General features: G+C 30.3%; 1 protein-coding gene across 2 annotated transcripts; it reads left to right on the top strand.

Annotated features, from left to right (window-relative positions):
- Window positions 1-11,163: 11,163 nt before the first annotated feature.
- LOC127808839 (amino acid permease 3-like) lies at window positions 11,164-14,713 on the top strand. 2 transcript variants are annotated; one of them, XM_052347493.1, is made up of 7 exons: window positions 11,164-11,351; window positions 12,426-12,552; window positions 12,669-12,902; window positions 13,099-13,192; window positions 13,292-13,506; window positions 13,600-13,739; window positions 13,829-14,713. In XM_052347493.1, exons 2-7 carry the CDS (start codon window positions 12,435-12,437, stop codon window positions 14,480-14,482), a joined length of 1,455 nt encoding a protein of 484 aa, XP_052203453.1. In that variant the 5' UTR covers window positions 11,164-11,351; window positions 12,426-12,434; the 3' UTR covers window positions 14,483-14,713. The 2 variants fall into 2 exon arrangements, with proteins under 2 accessions (XP_052203453.1, XP_052203454.1); XM_052347494.1 differs by lacking the exon at window positions 11,164-11,351 and having other exon boundaries at window positions 11,421-12,552.
- The last annotated feature ends 2,085 nt before the right edge of the window (window positions 14,714-16,798 follow it).

Here is a 16,798-nt window from a genome sequence, read left to right as displayed (position 1 = left end):
ACTTAGAATCAATTTTTCCTCATTTGATGGGATCTTGTATCTCCTCAACTTTGGAAATAGATTTCAAAAAAGGTGAATATATAAATGCATCCATATACTTTATCAAAAGAGCATTGTGCATCATGAATTTTTAAAACATCTTAATAGACACATATACTTTAAAAAAGAAAAACTATTAAACAATTCAACAAAGTAAACGAGAACACGCACCACTGAGCCCATGAAATATATAGTTATTGTTGTAGTGGGTTTATATATATAAGCGTATATATATATATAATTAATCGATTCGAGTAATAATGGGTTTAATCAATCGGAGCAACAATGAATTTATATATATACACCTATAATTGATCCACTACAATAAAAAATGGTTGTTGAGAACAATGACGAGAACCGAATGACAATAGGCTTAACTAGTTCAACAACAAGCTAGATAGATTTTGATATTTTGGTACAGGCGCGACGACAAGCTTGAAAAAGGCGAGAATGATGACAGGCACGAAAAGCGGGAATGGCTGGTTGGACGATCTGCAAAATATAAGAAAATAATAAAAAAATGAAAAGAATAGAAAAAAGAAACTTAAACGTTCACGTATACTTCCACCATTTTCCCTAATTATTGTTTGTTGAGGTGTTTAATATTTTTATTTTTTTGAAGTACAAGTGTCTATAAGAATATTTTGAAAATTTAGAATATCACAGTATTTTTTTTTTATAAAGTACAAGAATACATTTATGCCTTCGCATTTTTTAAAAAGGAACATCTAATATTGCATGTCAATAAGGTCATCTAATCATAGCTTTTGAAATTTATAATTTGCATTTTTTAAAATTATTGTAGATATATGTTTGCATTTAAATTTATACCTAAATTTGTCTTAGATTTGGACCCAAAAAGATAAAAATTTGAAATAAAAGCATTTTAAATTAAAAAGATTAGATGAGATTATTTAAAATATCTCTATTCAAAAGCAGTCTAAAAATTAATAGGAGTAACATGCCATGTGACAAGGTGCAAGCGAATGTCTTAAGGCCATGCTTTATGACAATCAAGAATCAAATTTTAATAAATTTTTTAATGTGTATAATATCAAATAACTCTTATGTTATCCTTATAATATAAAATTTATTAGACACGAATAGCACTCTAGATATAAAATTGCAAGGAAATGAAAGATCATTAAAATAATTAAACATTTTTATATTTACCCATTACTTGCGAGCTCGTAGTCGTAGGGAAGCATGGGAGGGGGCAGTTATTGATTAATAGTTTAATATTGAGACTGCCAGAGTTGACTGATGCGAATGTCAATTCACAAGACCCCACCATAATCGTCGATTGTCTCCTGACCGTCCAGCGTGCACAAAATCTTGGACCTTGGAGATTACTTGTTAGGCCACAGCTTTATTCATTTGTTGTCTTCCCACGTCAACTTGCTCTACGCATTTGGGCATAAAAGAAAAATCACGATAAAATCATCAATCATACACACAAATATAGATTTTTATCAAAAAAAAAAAAAAACTTAAATTATAAAATATTATAGGTAAGAAGAATAAAATATTATTAAATAAATAATTATTACAATAAAAATAATATTATCACAATCAAAATATTACTAAAATAATATTACTGCACTAATTTTAATGATCCGAACACCTATTTATACATTTAAAATTATTTATACATATATATAGAAAATTATATTCTGATCAAAAAATAATTTATGAAAATATTCTTCTACATGAGATAAATCTCACTGAAAATCAAATTTGATAACATCCTAATCACAGTTAAGTTCAAAATCATAATCATAGTCAAATTAGGAGTCTCAATTATAAATAAATTTGAATTTCGGATCATAACTATAACAAGCTCTAGCTTGATACTAAATTCAAATATAGAATTATCCAAAAAAATTATTCCAAGAAAATCACGGAGAATTAATCTTCTGATAAATACTAATCAAATTTGTACAACAGAAAATACCACTTAAATTCACACAAAATTTACTATAGTGGATATTTTCATACTCAACATATATTTACTGATCTTAATGACTCTACATTCACGAATGTAAATCTACCTTGATGACTCTACCTTCATCTAAATGCATTTGTCCAACATTACATGTATCTTAACTTGTCATAACGAAAATTTAATATTTTGATCCAACAAAAGAATATTGTTCTTCAACGTATCTATCAAATAAACCTGAATAATATCAAATAATTGATAAATAAAAAACCCAATTGAAAACGAACCAAAATATCAAATCTGGACCAAATCTAGACAAAAAATAGATCTGGATTTGTTAATCTGGCTGGCGGATTTGAAGCATGTGTTGGGTAGGTCTTGCTTGGTGGGTTGGATCAACTTAGATCTGGGTGAATCTTGGAATGGTTGTTAATGGCAAAAACGGTGGATGATGGTTGTGTTGATGAACGGTAAAGAGCCAAGGAAGGCCATAGAAGACAATAAGGTGAGGGTTGACGACGATGGGGTTATTAGAGTTGATGACGACCAAAGCGAGATTGGTTGATCTATGGTAGTTGACCCCAAATACAGTGGCATCTGATAGAGGAAGATAGAATCTGAAAGTAAGGAAACAGAGCAAATGGATGGCAAAAAGGCGAACGACGAATGAGTAAAAGCGATAGCGATGAGGAAATGAATAGTGAATGGGTGAACAGTGGTGATAGTCGGTGGCGGTAGCCAAAGGCAGTGGCAGTAGGTGGGCAACCTGTGTTTTGGCTGAAAAATGATAAAGAAGTGCAGATTTAACGGTTGAGATCTGCTAAATATTGATAGTTTGATCCAACGACTTTGATATCAGTTTATTATGAAATTGGATTAAAAACAAACTACGATCAAACTATCATCACACACGCAAATACATAATTTTTTGTAAAAAATTTAAATTAGAAAAAATCATGAACAGAAAGAACAAAATATCACTAATTAGATATTGGTACTACAAAAGTGATATTGACACAACTAAAATATCACTAAGATGATATTGCATCACTGATTCTAGTGATCTTAAATAGGATCTAAAATTATCTATGGATGTACACAAAAAAATATATCTAGATTAGAAGATAATTCATGAAAATATTTCTCTAAATAAGATAAATTTCACTTAAAATTAAATTTAATAATATCATAATTATAGTTAAATTTGAAATCATCAAAAAAGTCTCAATTACAGATAAATTTAAATTTTGAATCACAATTATAATATTAAAGAGTAAAATTCAATTCAATTTTGGTGGTATGAAATTTCGTTAATAAAATATAACAACCCTTTTAACATAGTCATAAAGACCATCTATCGTTAAAAAATATCTAATTTGAGTTATAAGTATTGTTGAGAAGTCGAATTTATCATCTTAATCCCTACACAATGATAAATCTCATACCTCAACTATAATAAAAGATCTATTTCTTATAAATAAATTTTGTGTTTAAAATTCAATTTCTTCGCATGAGATTCAATAATGCTTTGATTGTTCCTTTGTGAAACAATAATGCTTGAGCAAACATTGCAAGCAAAGTTGGTCAGAGTGTTATGTATAGTCCAAAAGATATAGGGTCATGGGTTTGACCAATCATCTATTTATAATATGTAAAGATAAGTCCTTCAATTATTAAAGGGTATGAAGGGACTCGGAGGTTACTTTGGCCGGATTTTCAACACCACGGGGCATTTCACTCGTTTCTTAATATTTGGTTGGGTACACTTAATTAGTCCTCTTGTTATCAATTTTCTCTATTTAAAATCGTGAATTGTATATTAAAAACTTAATTATTTGAGCACTACTAAAGCCTGAACCAACTTAAATCTTATATGGTGAAGAGTTCAAACTGTATTCACCGACAAGTCTTTGAACTCAGAATGAAACATAATTTAAGTACACCACTTAAAACTTATAAAGTGTTAGAGTTTACATAAACCACTAAACTGCTATCATGAGTTACTTCGTGTGTTATTTTAGTTGCTTCATATTATAACGCTACACAAAATTTTACACAAAAAAGAAATATTTATTAATTAGCTAGCTAGGTCATATATATATATATATATATATCAATGAGATAAAGATAGAGCCATTTTGTTTTTGTTGGATTCTTGATAAATATTGTATGGGTCTACAAGATTGAAAATGACATAGCTAAGGTATGCACTTTTGGGTGCATACTTATGGCTAGTCAATGAGAGGTGTAGACAAGAGGTCACCAAGGTCTTCATTCATGAAATTAACTATACAAAACATGGGTCATTGGTCCTTCTTCAACTCAATTAATTAGTGGATTTAATCTCTTTGTCTTTTATTGTGCATTGAAAACTGCCTCCTCGAAGGCACAAGTTTCTCTGTTTTGTTAAGAGTTTCTTTATATTTATTTTATAAAACTCGAGAGAGATGTTTTCATAAGTAATTTTATTTTTAATTTTATTGTCGCTCGAACAATATAATATATTTTATATAGGAAAATTCGTTTCTAAACTCCAAAAATCCTATAAAAAATAATAATAGAAGAGATAAAGTATTCTTTATACAAACACTCTAATATTAAAGTTAGAACTTTAGATGAAATTATAGAACTCTCAACGTTAAATATGGTACTTAAAAGAATGAATTCTAAACTATTTATAATTAAACTAAACAGGGTAGTGATTAGTATCCTTGATTTATTCGAATCGACATTGGTTTAGCATATCATAATGTGTTATGATTTTTTTTTAATAAGTTAGTGTCGTCACTTTGATGGGTTTTGAACATGACAACCTAATCTTAATCTATCCTCTTAGCTTAATTAAGAATTAATTGATTAAGTTTCTAGTTTCTTTTCTTGTGATAAATATCAATCTGTAAATATTCCTTTCACACTTATCAATAATTAATTCATCACGGGTGCTTGACGTTACTCCAGAAAAAAAAAAATCAAACATAATAATATACAAATATAGAACATAATAAAATGCATTTTTTTATATAAAATAATACACCTATCAATGTCAATCTCTCAAATTGTATATATAAGTTATATATATATATATAAAGGGATATGAATAATGTACGTCTTGTGGTCACTTATGATGGTATGCTTAACAGTTAATTACACTAATAATAACTTAACTTTGCATTCTATTACTGTTTAGTCACTGAACTTTGAAATATTACCTGTTAATTACTGATATTTTAAAATTATTGCTACTTAATCACTGAACTTTAAAATGGTACCTATTAGTCACTGATATTTCAAAACTGTTATACTGAACTTTAAAATATTACCTGTTAATCATTAATATTTCAAAATCATTTTTCACCCGTCACTCGATAGTCACTGAACTTTAAGTTCACGAGTGATGAATGAGAAATAGTTTTGAAATATTAGTGACTAACAAGTAATATTTTAAAATTTAGTGTAACAGTTTTGAAATATCAATGATTAATAAGTAATATTTTAAAGTTAAGTAACTAAGTAGTAATAGTTTTGAAATATCAGTGACTAACAGATAATATTTTAAAGTTTAGTGACTAAGCAGTAACCATTTTGAAATATTAGTGACTAACAGATAACATTTCAAAGTTCAGTGACTAAAAAGTAATAGAATGCAAAGTTGAGTTATTATTGGTGTAATTAACCCTATGTTTAATGTATTTTATTTTTAACATTAAATATTTTTATTAATTTATAATAAATTTATAAGTTAATAACCTGGCTTATATTTAACTTACAATCATTTTGTAATTTTATCTCATTTTAAGAATTACTTTAATTTGGTTTTCGTATTTTAAGATTGATATTAATTTTATCTTTGATCGACCTAGCGTGTGGCTCCGCTGAGATGACGTGATAATTTATTCAATAATTGATACATCAATAAAACGACGTTGTTTTGTCTTATGGTTTACAACAAGAGTAAGGCAAAATAATATTGTTTTGCTGATGTGTTAAGCAAGAATAAAATTAACATCAATATGAAAGTATTAGGATCAAATTGAAGCAATTCTTAAAATATTATAAAAAATATTATTTAAACATTCAATTACGATTAAAAATAATTTAAAAATATTATTTAAACCTTCAGTTACGATTTTTTCAATGGCATTTATATATTATATTTTATATCACATCAATACAAATATATAACTTGGGATAACCGCCCTTGCGCAGTCTTCTACTGTTCCTACCATTGATTTCGACAAATAAGATAAATCATAGATAAAGATTTTGTCTCACTGCAATACAAATATATAACTTATCCATACAGGGGTGTCACTAAAAGTTCAAATAGCATTTTTATCATATTTTGATATATTAAATTATGAAAAAAAGTTGAAAAATTAATCTAATGATAAATGTGTTTCTTTAGACGGTTTTATTGACTATTGTTAGATGAAAATTAATAATTTAGCAACAACGGCATATATGCTATTGAGTTTTCAACGGCAGGCCTTAAAAGAAGGGAATTGGTACCAAATTTCAAATGGAATAGTCCGAGTTTCAAACCCGACTCGGCGACTAATCGCCTCTTCTCGTGAAAGTGAGAAGGATTTAAGTCCAATAGCAACGAATTAACGTTTATTTATTTTGGGTAGCAGTTGAGGGGTTTGAAATCATTTGATTTCGGTATTTGGTCCTACTGTAATAAAAAAAAAAAAGAAATTAAATTTAGTGACTACCAAACATACCCTTCTACATTTTGTCACGTGTTTAAATATAATTATAAATAAATAAATAAGACGATATAAGATGTGAATAAACTAATAAAAACTAGTAATGGCAAGAAGCTGGTAAAAGCAAATATTAATGTGATTTAAATATGGAATTATTAATATTAAATATATCATTAAAAATCCCTCTTTTCTAGAAAATTCACAGTCAAACATTGCAGCGACCTTTTTGACTTCCAAAATTAATTCAATGCATTCTCTCACGTTATATTTATTATATTGTCTTTAATGCTTCTTTTTGCTTTATGTTATTTGTTTTTTAAGGTCCGTCCTTTTTACTGTTTTCATGTATTTTTAATTTTTAATTTTATAAAATAGTAAAAATATATTTATTTTACTATTTTTAAAAATAAAAAAATTATAAAAAAATTTAAAAAATAATAAAAAATTATTTTGACTATTTCCGATCAAAACAAACAAAACACATAAAGATTGAGTAATTTATTTATTTATTCGTATTTTATTCTTATAACAGAAAAAAATATTGCAAGATCCATCAACTTTAAAATGTATATATTTTTTAATAAAATATTAGTATTAAATAGTTCTAATTTATTAAATAAAATGTCATTAAAAAATTATTTTTAAAATTTCAAATAGAACGTATTTTTATTTTTTAAAAATAAATTATCAAAATAAAAATTTAAAAATAAATTCAAAATTCAAAATTAAAAATTGAAACTCAAAGAGAATGTAGTCTTAGTTTTTTTATATATTTTTCTTTTTTTTTTTGGGAAATGTGAGAGAATATCACAAAAATGAACTAATATGTCTAGAGAGAAATAAGTAAATAAGAGACAAAATTCATAAAATTTTGAATAATAAGACGTATTATACACGAGTTTATTATTTGTTTTACTAATAGTGCTAATTGATTAATTTGAAAATTGATGTATCGTATGCAAAAATTTATTAAAAATAAAAAATATTTGAAAGTCCAAAATAATTTTTTTGGACAAAAAATGTTTGAAAATGCCCTTGATTGGGGTCCTAGATAAAGCACAAACAGAATAACGTCGATATCTGAAAATTTCGCCCAGCGTTTAGTAAAAAAGATAAATATTATTTATAGAAATCTTAATTTTAGTAGATAAAGGAATATCATGATAGATATTATTTATAAAAATCCTTACTTTAGTAGATCACGAAATGTTAAAATAAATATTATTTAATTTTTTTAATTATAATAAAATTTAAAATATTAAGATAAATATTATTCATAAGAATTCTAATTTTATTGGATATCGGAATATTATGATAAGTATTATATAAAAGAATGAGATTTGAGAAATCTCTATATTTTTTTATAAATAGAGGAATTCTAATTTTGAAAGAGATATATTTTTTTATATTAATTTTAATACGATATTAAAATTTTTAATATTATATTTAAATATTAAAGTATTTACGTAAAGAGTTTCATTTGCCATCTAATTATTTTTTTTCTTATATGTGAACATTAGAAGTCTCAATCACATCTTTTTCAAGTATAGAATAATACCCAAAAATCTCAAATAATGTGGGCATGAGATGTCCAAAAACATCTACTTTCTCACATTAAAAAGCCAAGGAATATAATAATAACGCAGAATTAAGAATAGACCTGTGCTCTTCGATTCTTCATAATCCAACCCAAAGAAATGGCGCCGTTTGCCTGTGCTGCTTCCACGTGAATCAATAATAATAATATATAAATTATACAATCAATTGAGAACATGTTAGATGTACATTATTTTTGTATATCTTGAACTATATAAAGAAGTATTATGATCAAAATATCCCCCATTTTCATGCACATCTATGTGTCTCATGAGAGACTTTTTTGTCATCAGTACACCTTTGTGTTGCTCAAGACATACATAAAGGTGTACCAATAATATTTTTCATATTGACTACAGTGGCAATATTATGTCATTTTTTTTATTATAATAATTCAATTATATTTAAGTGTAACTAAATATTTTATGATAAATATCACCCCAACCCTTACAGTTTCCCTTATTTCTTATATACACTCCTATCTATTTTACTTTTTAAGTATTTCATGTTATATAATTTCTTTTTTTTAAAAAAATAACAATAATCAAGGACAATAAAAAATAAAAAAATGAGGTGTAATATACAGATTATATGTGATGATGGTGTTTTTAAGTCGATCATCATTAATTTTGTCTGAAGGCTATATTTTATTATGTTTTTCTCAACTCTAAGACATTCTTGATTATATTCGACCCTAATTTATGTTCAAAACTTGCCCGGTTTGCAATAGAAGATAGAACTCTAACTCCTATGATATTTTCTGACAATCAAATTAGTCACAAAACTCAACATAGGAGTTTTTTTTTTATAAATATAATTATTAATATAGAAAAATATAAAAAATAGTTAGTCATAATATTTTTTGGGCTCCAACCTCTTTGTGAGTGAAAACATGTTTTTGATATTTTTTAATATTATGAAATGACCCCAAAATTTTTTAAAAATTATAAAAATAGCTCGCAAACCTTTTTTTATGTTTCAAAAATGGAACGTTTTGGAAACGCACCAAAATGACATCTTTTGATATATTTTCGTGCATCATAGCTTTTCAGACACTGTTTGAGTGTGTTTGATTGTATACATTTATCATAAAAAATGTGTAATTATTACAATATTTTCTATGAAAGCAATCAAACACTCTTAACTTTTCTATATAAAAATGTGTATGATATAAGCATTTTAAACTTATTTCCATAAAATTAATTTTCTAAGGAGGTGGGATGGTTTTTATTTTCTAGACAAATATTACATAAAATTAAATTCTAGATAATGCAATCAAACACACCCTAATATATAAACATTAGACAAAATACATATTTTAACCATTGTACTTGCACATTGTTTTCATTTAGACGCTTAGACCTTGTTCTATTTACTGTTTTCATGTCCTTTTTAGTTTTCACTTTTTTAAAATAGTGAAAACGTGTTTATTTTCATATTTTTAAAAATAAAGAAAAATTTTATAAAAAAAACTTAAAATAACAAAAAGTCATTTTATCTGTTTTCATCACAAATAAGGTTAAAATTTTCAAAACGCGAAAAACACTATAAACAAAAAAGAATGCATTTCAATAATTTCAAAACAAACATTTAAAACACAAAATTCAAAATAAATTCAAAATTAAAAACAAAAAAATTAAAACACAAAACAACTCTTTAAAGTTTTTGTTGTTTCAAAAACACGACTGAACTTGTAATTCTGAGTAAATAATACTCTTAAACTTTTTATTGTTTCAATTATATCTCTAAATTTATTGAGATATGTGATTGACTCGAAATTGAATAGTTTAAAAATATTTTTAAAATAACAAGATATTTGAATAAAAAAATACAATTAAAGAATTAAAATATGTATTTGACACATTACCCACATAATTAAGATGGCACATAATTGGTCCATATTTTGATCTAAGCGCCATCCCATGCGGATGCCTTGACGTGTAGGATACACAAGGGCTGTTAAATATTCTATTACCACAGATACATGAACGAGAATAAGGTCATTATTGTGTAACCACAAATAAAAAAAAACATCCCATATATTAGCATGTTTATCGAGACATTGACTGTTCTGTTATTTTGAGCCACGTACGTCAATCTGTTTTGTTTTTTCTGCTTTGGGCGAAGCAGAGAGAGAGAAAACAGAAAAGGGGGGAAAGCTGCATAAACTAATAGTAATAGATCGACAAGGAAGAGAAGGTGTTGTTCAAATCATAGGGAAAAGACAAAACTTAAGCTTGGAACACACTGAACTACTTACTGTCTACTGAACCAAACAAACAAACAAAAGAGCATATATAATAGCTTCGTGCACGAAACTCTACAATCTCCATCCTCATCAGAGCTTAGGGAACCCCAAAGAAAAGATGCAAAAAGAATCGATGCTAATTCTCCATCACTCAAATTTAATGCTTAACGAGCGGTCCTCATATTAGGAAAATCACATTCTTACGGAATTCTTATACAGATATTATTATCACCATACTCTCGACAAAAATCATATTAACATATGAAAGTATTATTCTCTATACAAATTTAGCAAGTGAAAAATTGAATGCCAATACTATGGCTGTGCTAGTCACGAAAGGCTCCTGTGGACTATTATTCTAAAGGGAATGCAGAAAGAGGAAGTAATGTTTGACTGGAAAAATTGATGCTATCAGACTCAGTCACTTGGCTATCAGACATATGGGAGTGGATTAATATATATTTGCAGGAACCCAATTCCATCAACAATGGTGGATGATAAGCCACCCAATGTGAGAATTTTTGTTCTATTCAAAGGTGGTCCTTTACAGATAAAGATCATTAAGATATTAATAATCTCTTCAGCTACAATGCTCCCTCTACTACACGTATATTATATGTATAAAAGCTCATTACAAGGATCAAAGACCACAAAACAAGCAGCTACTCATCAGACTCAGTGGATAGCTAGCTAGCTACTATATAGCTGCTGCTGCTACGCCTATACCCATTTCTTCCATTGTTCTGTGTTTTTTATTCTTGAAAAGATTGAGCCTCCGTTCGTTCTCAAGCAAAGCAAAAGAGAGGTGGAAACGAAGGTAAGACAGCTCTAACTTCAGACTTAATTTCCTAAAAATTGTTGTGAATTAGTATTTTCTTTTTTTATTATTAAACCACATTACATGTTCCGTGTAAAACGATTAAAATAAATAATAAACCATGTTAATTATTTTGATAAAATATTTTATTTAATTTTATTAATATATTATAAATTATATATGCCTTAGTCAGCAAAGAAATAGGGGGTAATATAATATATGCCTTTCCTCGTTCAAATTTTGTTCTCTCCCTATGAAATTAGATTCTTCGCTGGTAATGATTAAATTCCACTTTCTCAGTTTCTTACCTAATAAACGCCTCTATGGTGTTACTGTCTGATAGGGAGAGGAGTGAGAAATGATTATTTTATATAAAGTATAATATTAACTTTTTAATTACAATTTTAACTATTATATATCAGTACTTAGTTTTTATGTGAAAAATAAAGTTCTTAGATTATTTCTTACAAAAAACAATATTACTAAAATAATGCTAAAATAACATATTATAGTTATAATTTTGTTTAATATATACATATAGATATATATATTTCATTCTTCTTCCTCACTGCAATTATATATACCCCTCCACACCATGGCCATGGTCTATCCCGCACTTCTCCTTCCAAGCTCTTCTCTCTATCTCTCACACAGAGTAACTATCAACTGAGAGAGAGAGAGAGAGAGAGAGGTTCATAGGCTCCTCGTCTGCTTTCTCCAGTTTAGTTTCCAAAGCTCATACCATAACATACCAGACCTTGTGTTGCAAGGCTTGCTTCCATCTCCATTTGGGTTTTCGCAATGCTTTGACAAGCGTGTCAATCTCAGTGTCAGCAGTTAACCTACTGATCAGACAGAAAACAGTTGCAGAGCCCAACAAGCTTTCTTCTTCTTCTTTCTTCTTCTTCTTCTTCTTCTTCTTCTCTATTTAGCCTGCAGAGAATTTTAACTACTTTTAAGATCATTCAAAAACTAAAACTAGAGAGCATTTATATATTTATATATATAAAAACGCTTTATCCAACCAAAGAGAGAGAATAGCGCTTATCTGATCTGTGTGTCTCTTTCAACAAGACAACAAAGATGGGCGAGAACACTGCCTCAAAGAATCAGAATCAAAAGCAGCACAACCTTTCCATCGATGTCCCCATCCAGACCGGCTCCAAATGCTTCGACGAAGACGGCCGTCTCAAACGGACTGGTAAAACTCTCCCGCCATTAATGGACGGGTTACAAATTTTATTTCTATCATGATTGGGCTCCCATTAATTGTTCTAGGTTCTGTTTTGTGTTCATGCTGTTTGGCTTGATATTTAGGTAATGTCTGGACGGCAAGTGCTCACATAATAACGGCCGTGATCGGTTCCGGAGTGCTCTCCTTGGCCTGGGCGACTGCTCAGCTTGGATGGATCGCCGGCCCAACTGTGATGTTCCTTTTCTCCTTCGTTACTTACTACACTTCCACCCTTCTGGCCGCCTGTTACCGCTCCGGCGACCCTGTCACCGGCAAGAGGAACTACACTTACATGGACGCTGTCCAGTCCAACCTCGGTAGATTTCTTCTCTAGTCAATAATTTTCATACAAATTGACTAGTGGGTTGTCAAGGGTGCTTATTCTTGAAAGATTGCATACAAATACAAATACGATTCGTTCGGCTCTTGACACTAGCAAAGCGAGAAGAATAGTGGGCTGTTTCTGAAAGACCAAGAAATGAACTCTGCTTTCATGTTTATTGATTTTGTCAGGTGGAATTAAGGTGAAGATATGTGGGTTGATTCAGTATCTGAACCTCTTTGGAGTTGCCATTGGCTACACCATTGCATCTTCCATAAGTATGATGTAAGAATATATATAAAAATCTTGAACTCAATCAATTGATCCTGTGCTTCTTGGGAGTCTTTGGGATAATGGACTCTTTGTTGGGTTCTGATCAAACAGGGCGATCAAACGGTCCAACTGCTTCCACGAGAGTGGCGGGAAGAACCCCTGTAGAATATCAAGCAATCCGTACATGATCGCGTTTGGCTGTATAGAGATCCTCTTCTCCCAAATCCCGGACTTCGATCAGATATGGTGGCTCTCCCTCGTCGCCGCCGTCATGTCATTCACTTACTCTACAATTGGTCTTGGCCTCGGAATAGCCAAAGTTGCAGGTACCATCAATGGCTTCTTGTTTTCTGCTCTTGAGCTGAAATTGGATGTTTTGAAGCTAATGTGCGCTTGTTCTTTCCCTGATTAACGAACAGAAACCGGAAATTTCAAGGGAAGCCTCACTGGAATAAGCATAGGAACGGTGACAGAAACTCAGAAGATCTGGAGGACCTTCCAAGCACTAGGAGACATTGCTTTCGCCTATTCATACTCCATCATCCTCATCGAAATTCAGGTATATATAACACTGATTTCTTCTGATTCATCTTCAAACCGAGTCAACCGACTATGATTTCACTGAAATGTGGAGGATATTCATCACAGGACACAATCCGGTCGCCGCCGACGGAATCGAAGACGATGAAGAAGGCCTCTCTGATAAGCGTTTCCGTGACGACGATGTTCTACATGCTCTGCGGCTGCTTCGGCTATGCCGCCTTCGGCGACTTGTCCCCGGGCAACCTCCTCACCGGCTTCGGCTTCTACAACCCTTACTGGCTCCTCGACATCGCCAACGCCGCCATTGTCATCCACCTCATCGGAGCTTACCAGGTCTACTGCCAGCCGCTCTTCGCCTTCATCGAAAAGCAAGCAACAGAGTGGTTTCCAGATAGCGATTTCATCTCTAAGGAAATCGACATTCCAATTCCAGGATTCAAGCCCTTCAAGCTCAGCCGCTTCCGGCTGGTCTGGAGAACGATCTTCGTGATCGTGACGACCGTGATCTCGATGCTGATGCCGTTCTTCAACGACGTCGTTGGGATCCTCGGAGCCCTCGGATTCTGGCCGCTCACCGTGTATTTTCCCGTGGAGATGTACATCGTCCAGAAGAAGATCCCCAAGTGGAGCACCAGATGGCTGTGCCTCCAAATCCTGAGCGTCGCTTGCCTCGGGATCTCTATCGCCGCGGCCACCGGATCGTTCGCCGGCGTCGTTCTTGATCTCAAATCTTACAAACCGTTCGGCACCAGTTACTGAATGAATCCAGCGTAGCTAGATCCGCCATTATCGAAGCTTTCAGAGACATGGAAGAACTGAAAATTAGGGATTCAAACTTTTGTGTTCCTGTTTCGTGTTGCTCAAATTAAACAGCAGAAAATGTTGTGAATCTACTGTAATTCTATTACGCCGGTAAAATCCAAGCTTCTTGTTCTTGCCGTAAGCTAATTTCATATTGGATTGATCTTTGAAGGGTTTTACGATAAGAAATAGCCAGATCAAATCTGCCTTTCCCAATTGAATTTGAATTATAAGGAAACAAAATCCCTTTCATTGACAAGAATCTTCACATCAGATGCACTACAAATAAATTTCCATGATTAAAGTAGTAGTTAGTACGAAGAAGGTGAACACCAGAGTAATAAATAAACTCAAGAATACGACGCATTTAGATCATCCAAATCCAAATCCAGCTGGCCTTGTTGGTTGAAGAATATGGCAGTGGACTGGATGGCTGGGAACAGTGGGCACAGACAAGGCTGCCTTTTCGGCTGGGTCCAATCCAAGCAATGGATTAATAATAATAATAATAGTGAAGCCTTGACCATTCAATGTGTTAGCTTACTGGTGGATTTTTATTTTTTTATTTGAACAGGGTATATTTTAATAATTAACTATAAATTATAATTAAAATTACCGACATCTTTCGTCACTCGTGTTCTCGATTTTAACAGAGAAAATAAATCACAGATAGAGATTTTATCTTACTACACAAAATAAAAAATTAAACTTACGATCTACTAATACGAGTCTCAATTTATCGTGATCCAATCACTTAATATGTGATTGAAGCAACTATAAATTATAATTAATCAATTAAAAGATCAAACTAGAGATTATTAAATTGCATTACGTACAATCAATTGAAAGATCAAACTACATATTATTAAGTTACATTAAATGCAAATAATATGAAATTAACAATAAGTTGACAATAAATCTTAGAGACCATGAGAATTTAATGTAAGACCAAAAGATTTTAGAATTAATGAATTATTAGGACAATGAAATTGGTTGTGAAATGGTTGGCCGAAGAGGGTGGCCAAGTGTGCAAATTGTCTAAAATACGCTTCCATTAGTTTTAATAATCACATTCATTTGGTAACCAATATCATTATCAAGAATTAAGGTAAGTTTGAGACAAAAAATACGATTAGGGGTGTGTAAATGGTCAGTTCGATAAATTTATTAACCGAATAAACTAAATTTTAGTAAGAAATAGAATTGAATTGGCTAAACAAATTGAAAAAATCAAAGAATAAACTGAAAAAAAAAAATCAAAGAAACTGAAAAATTGAAGAAACTAACTAAACCGACAAAACACTAGATCATCGAAAAACTGAATGAAAGCACTTGTTGTAAATTACAATCAGTTGCTGTAAATTTGTGCAGTTCATGCAGTTTACAAATTATAATCAATAATCAATTTACAAACAAAAGCACTTACTGTAAATTGCAATTAGTTTACAAATTACAATCCATAATCAGTTAAAAACCCATACCAAAACTGCAAAACAATTGAAAAATGAAAACCTTAACTGAAATTCATTTAGGTGGGTCGCCAACCAGAACAAAAAAATAGAGAAAAGTAGGTCAGTCTCGATTGTTGGTTGAAGAAAGGGAAGGGTGGATCAGTTTCGATCACCTATTGGAGAAGGCAAAGGGGAAGGCAAGCGGAAGGAAGGTCAAAAACTCAAAGGCCGAAGATGGGGATGATGATGATGACAACGAATATGAGACGAGGACGAAATTGATTAATGAAAATTTTCAAAAAAAAAAAACCCAACCAAATCAAATTTTATCAAAAATAAAACCGGACCGACTTATTTTGATTAAATCAAAATTTTACACACCCTTAAATACAACACTAATATTGCTATATCATGGGAATGGCAATGACATTTTAGCTCAATTACAAAACAAAAGTCTTAAAAGCTTAGGTGATGTTCTTTTCGTGTTTTATTTTTTAATTTTGAGATATGAATTTATTTTTAATTTTTTATTTTGAGTGTTTGTTTTAAGATTATTGAAAACATGTTTTTTTTGTCATTTTGAAAAACTGTTTCTCAAAATAAAAAATTGAAAAACGCATTGGAATTTTTAGAAAAATTATTTTATAATATTTTATTCAATAAATTTGATTCAAAGTAAATTGTAAACATTTATTAGTAATTTGTAAATTTGATTCAAAAATTTTAAACTATAATACAAGAGATAACTGATAATCCAAATATATAATGCATTGAAATTGTAAAGTACTTTCTGGAGTAGTTTTCGATTTGACTCAACTATTAG

This window comes from Diospyros lotus, chromosome 8, assembly GCF_014633365.1.
Source record: "Diospyros lotus cultivar Yz01 chromosome 8, ASM1463336v1, whole genome shotgun sequence".
Lineage (NCBI taxonomy): Eukaryota > Viridiplantae > Streptophyta > Magnoliopsida > Ericales > Ebenaceae > Diospyros > Diospyros lotus.
Note: the sequence above shows the minus strand (reverse complement) of the source record. Positions and strands in the feature narration are given on the sequence as shown.

What these genes read in the sequence shown, in the direction of transcription:
- LOC127808839 (XM_052347493.1), top strand. Translation starts at nt 12,435, where the DNA reads ATGGGCGAGAACACTGCCTCAAAGAATCAGAATCAAAAGCAGCACAAC. An exon ending in CGGCCGTCTCAAACGGACTG is followed by an intron (nt 12,553 to 12,668) that starts GTAAAACTCTCC and finishes CTTGATATTTAG; the next exon opens with GTAATGTCTGGACGGCAAGT. An exon ending in GCATCTTCCATAAGTATGAT is followed by an intron (nt 13,193 to 13,291) that starts GTAAGAATATAT and finishes CTGATCAAACAG; the next exon opens with GGCGATCAAACGGTCCAACT.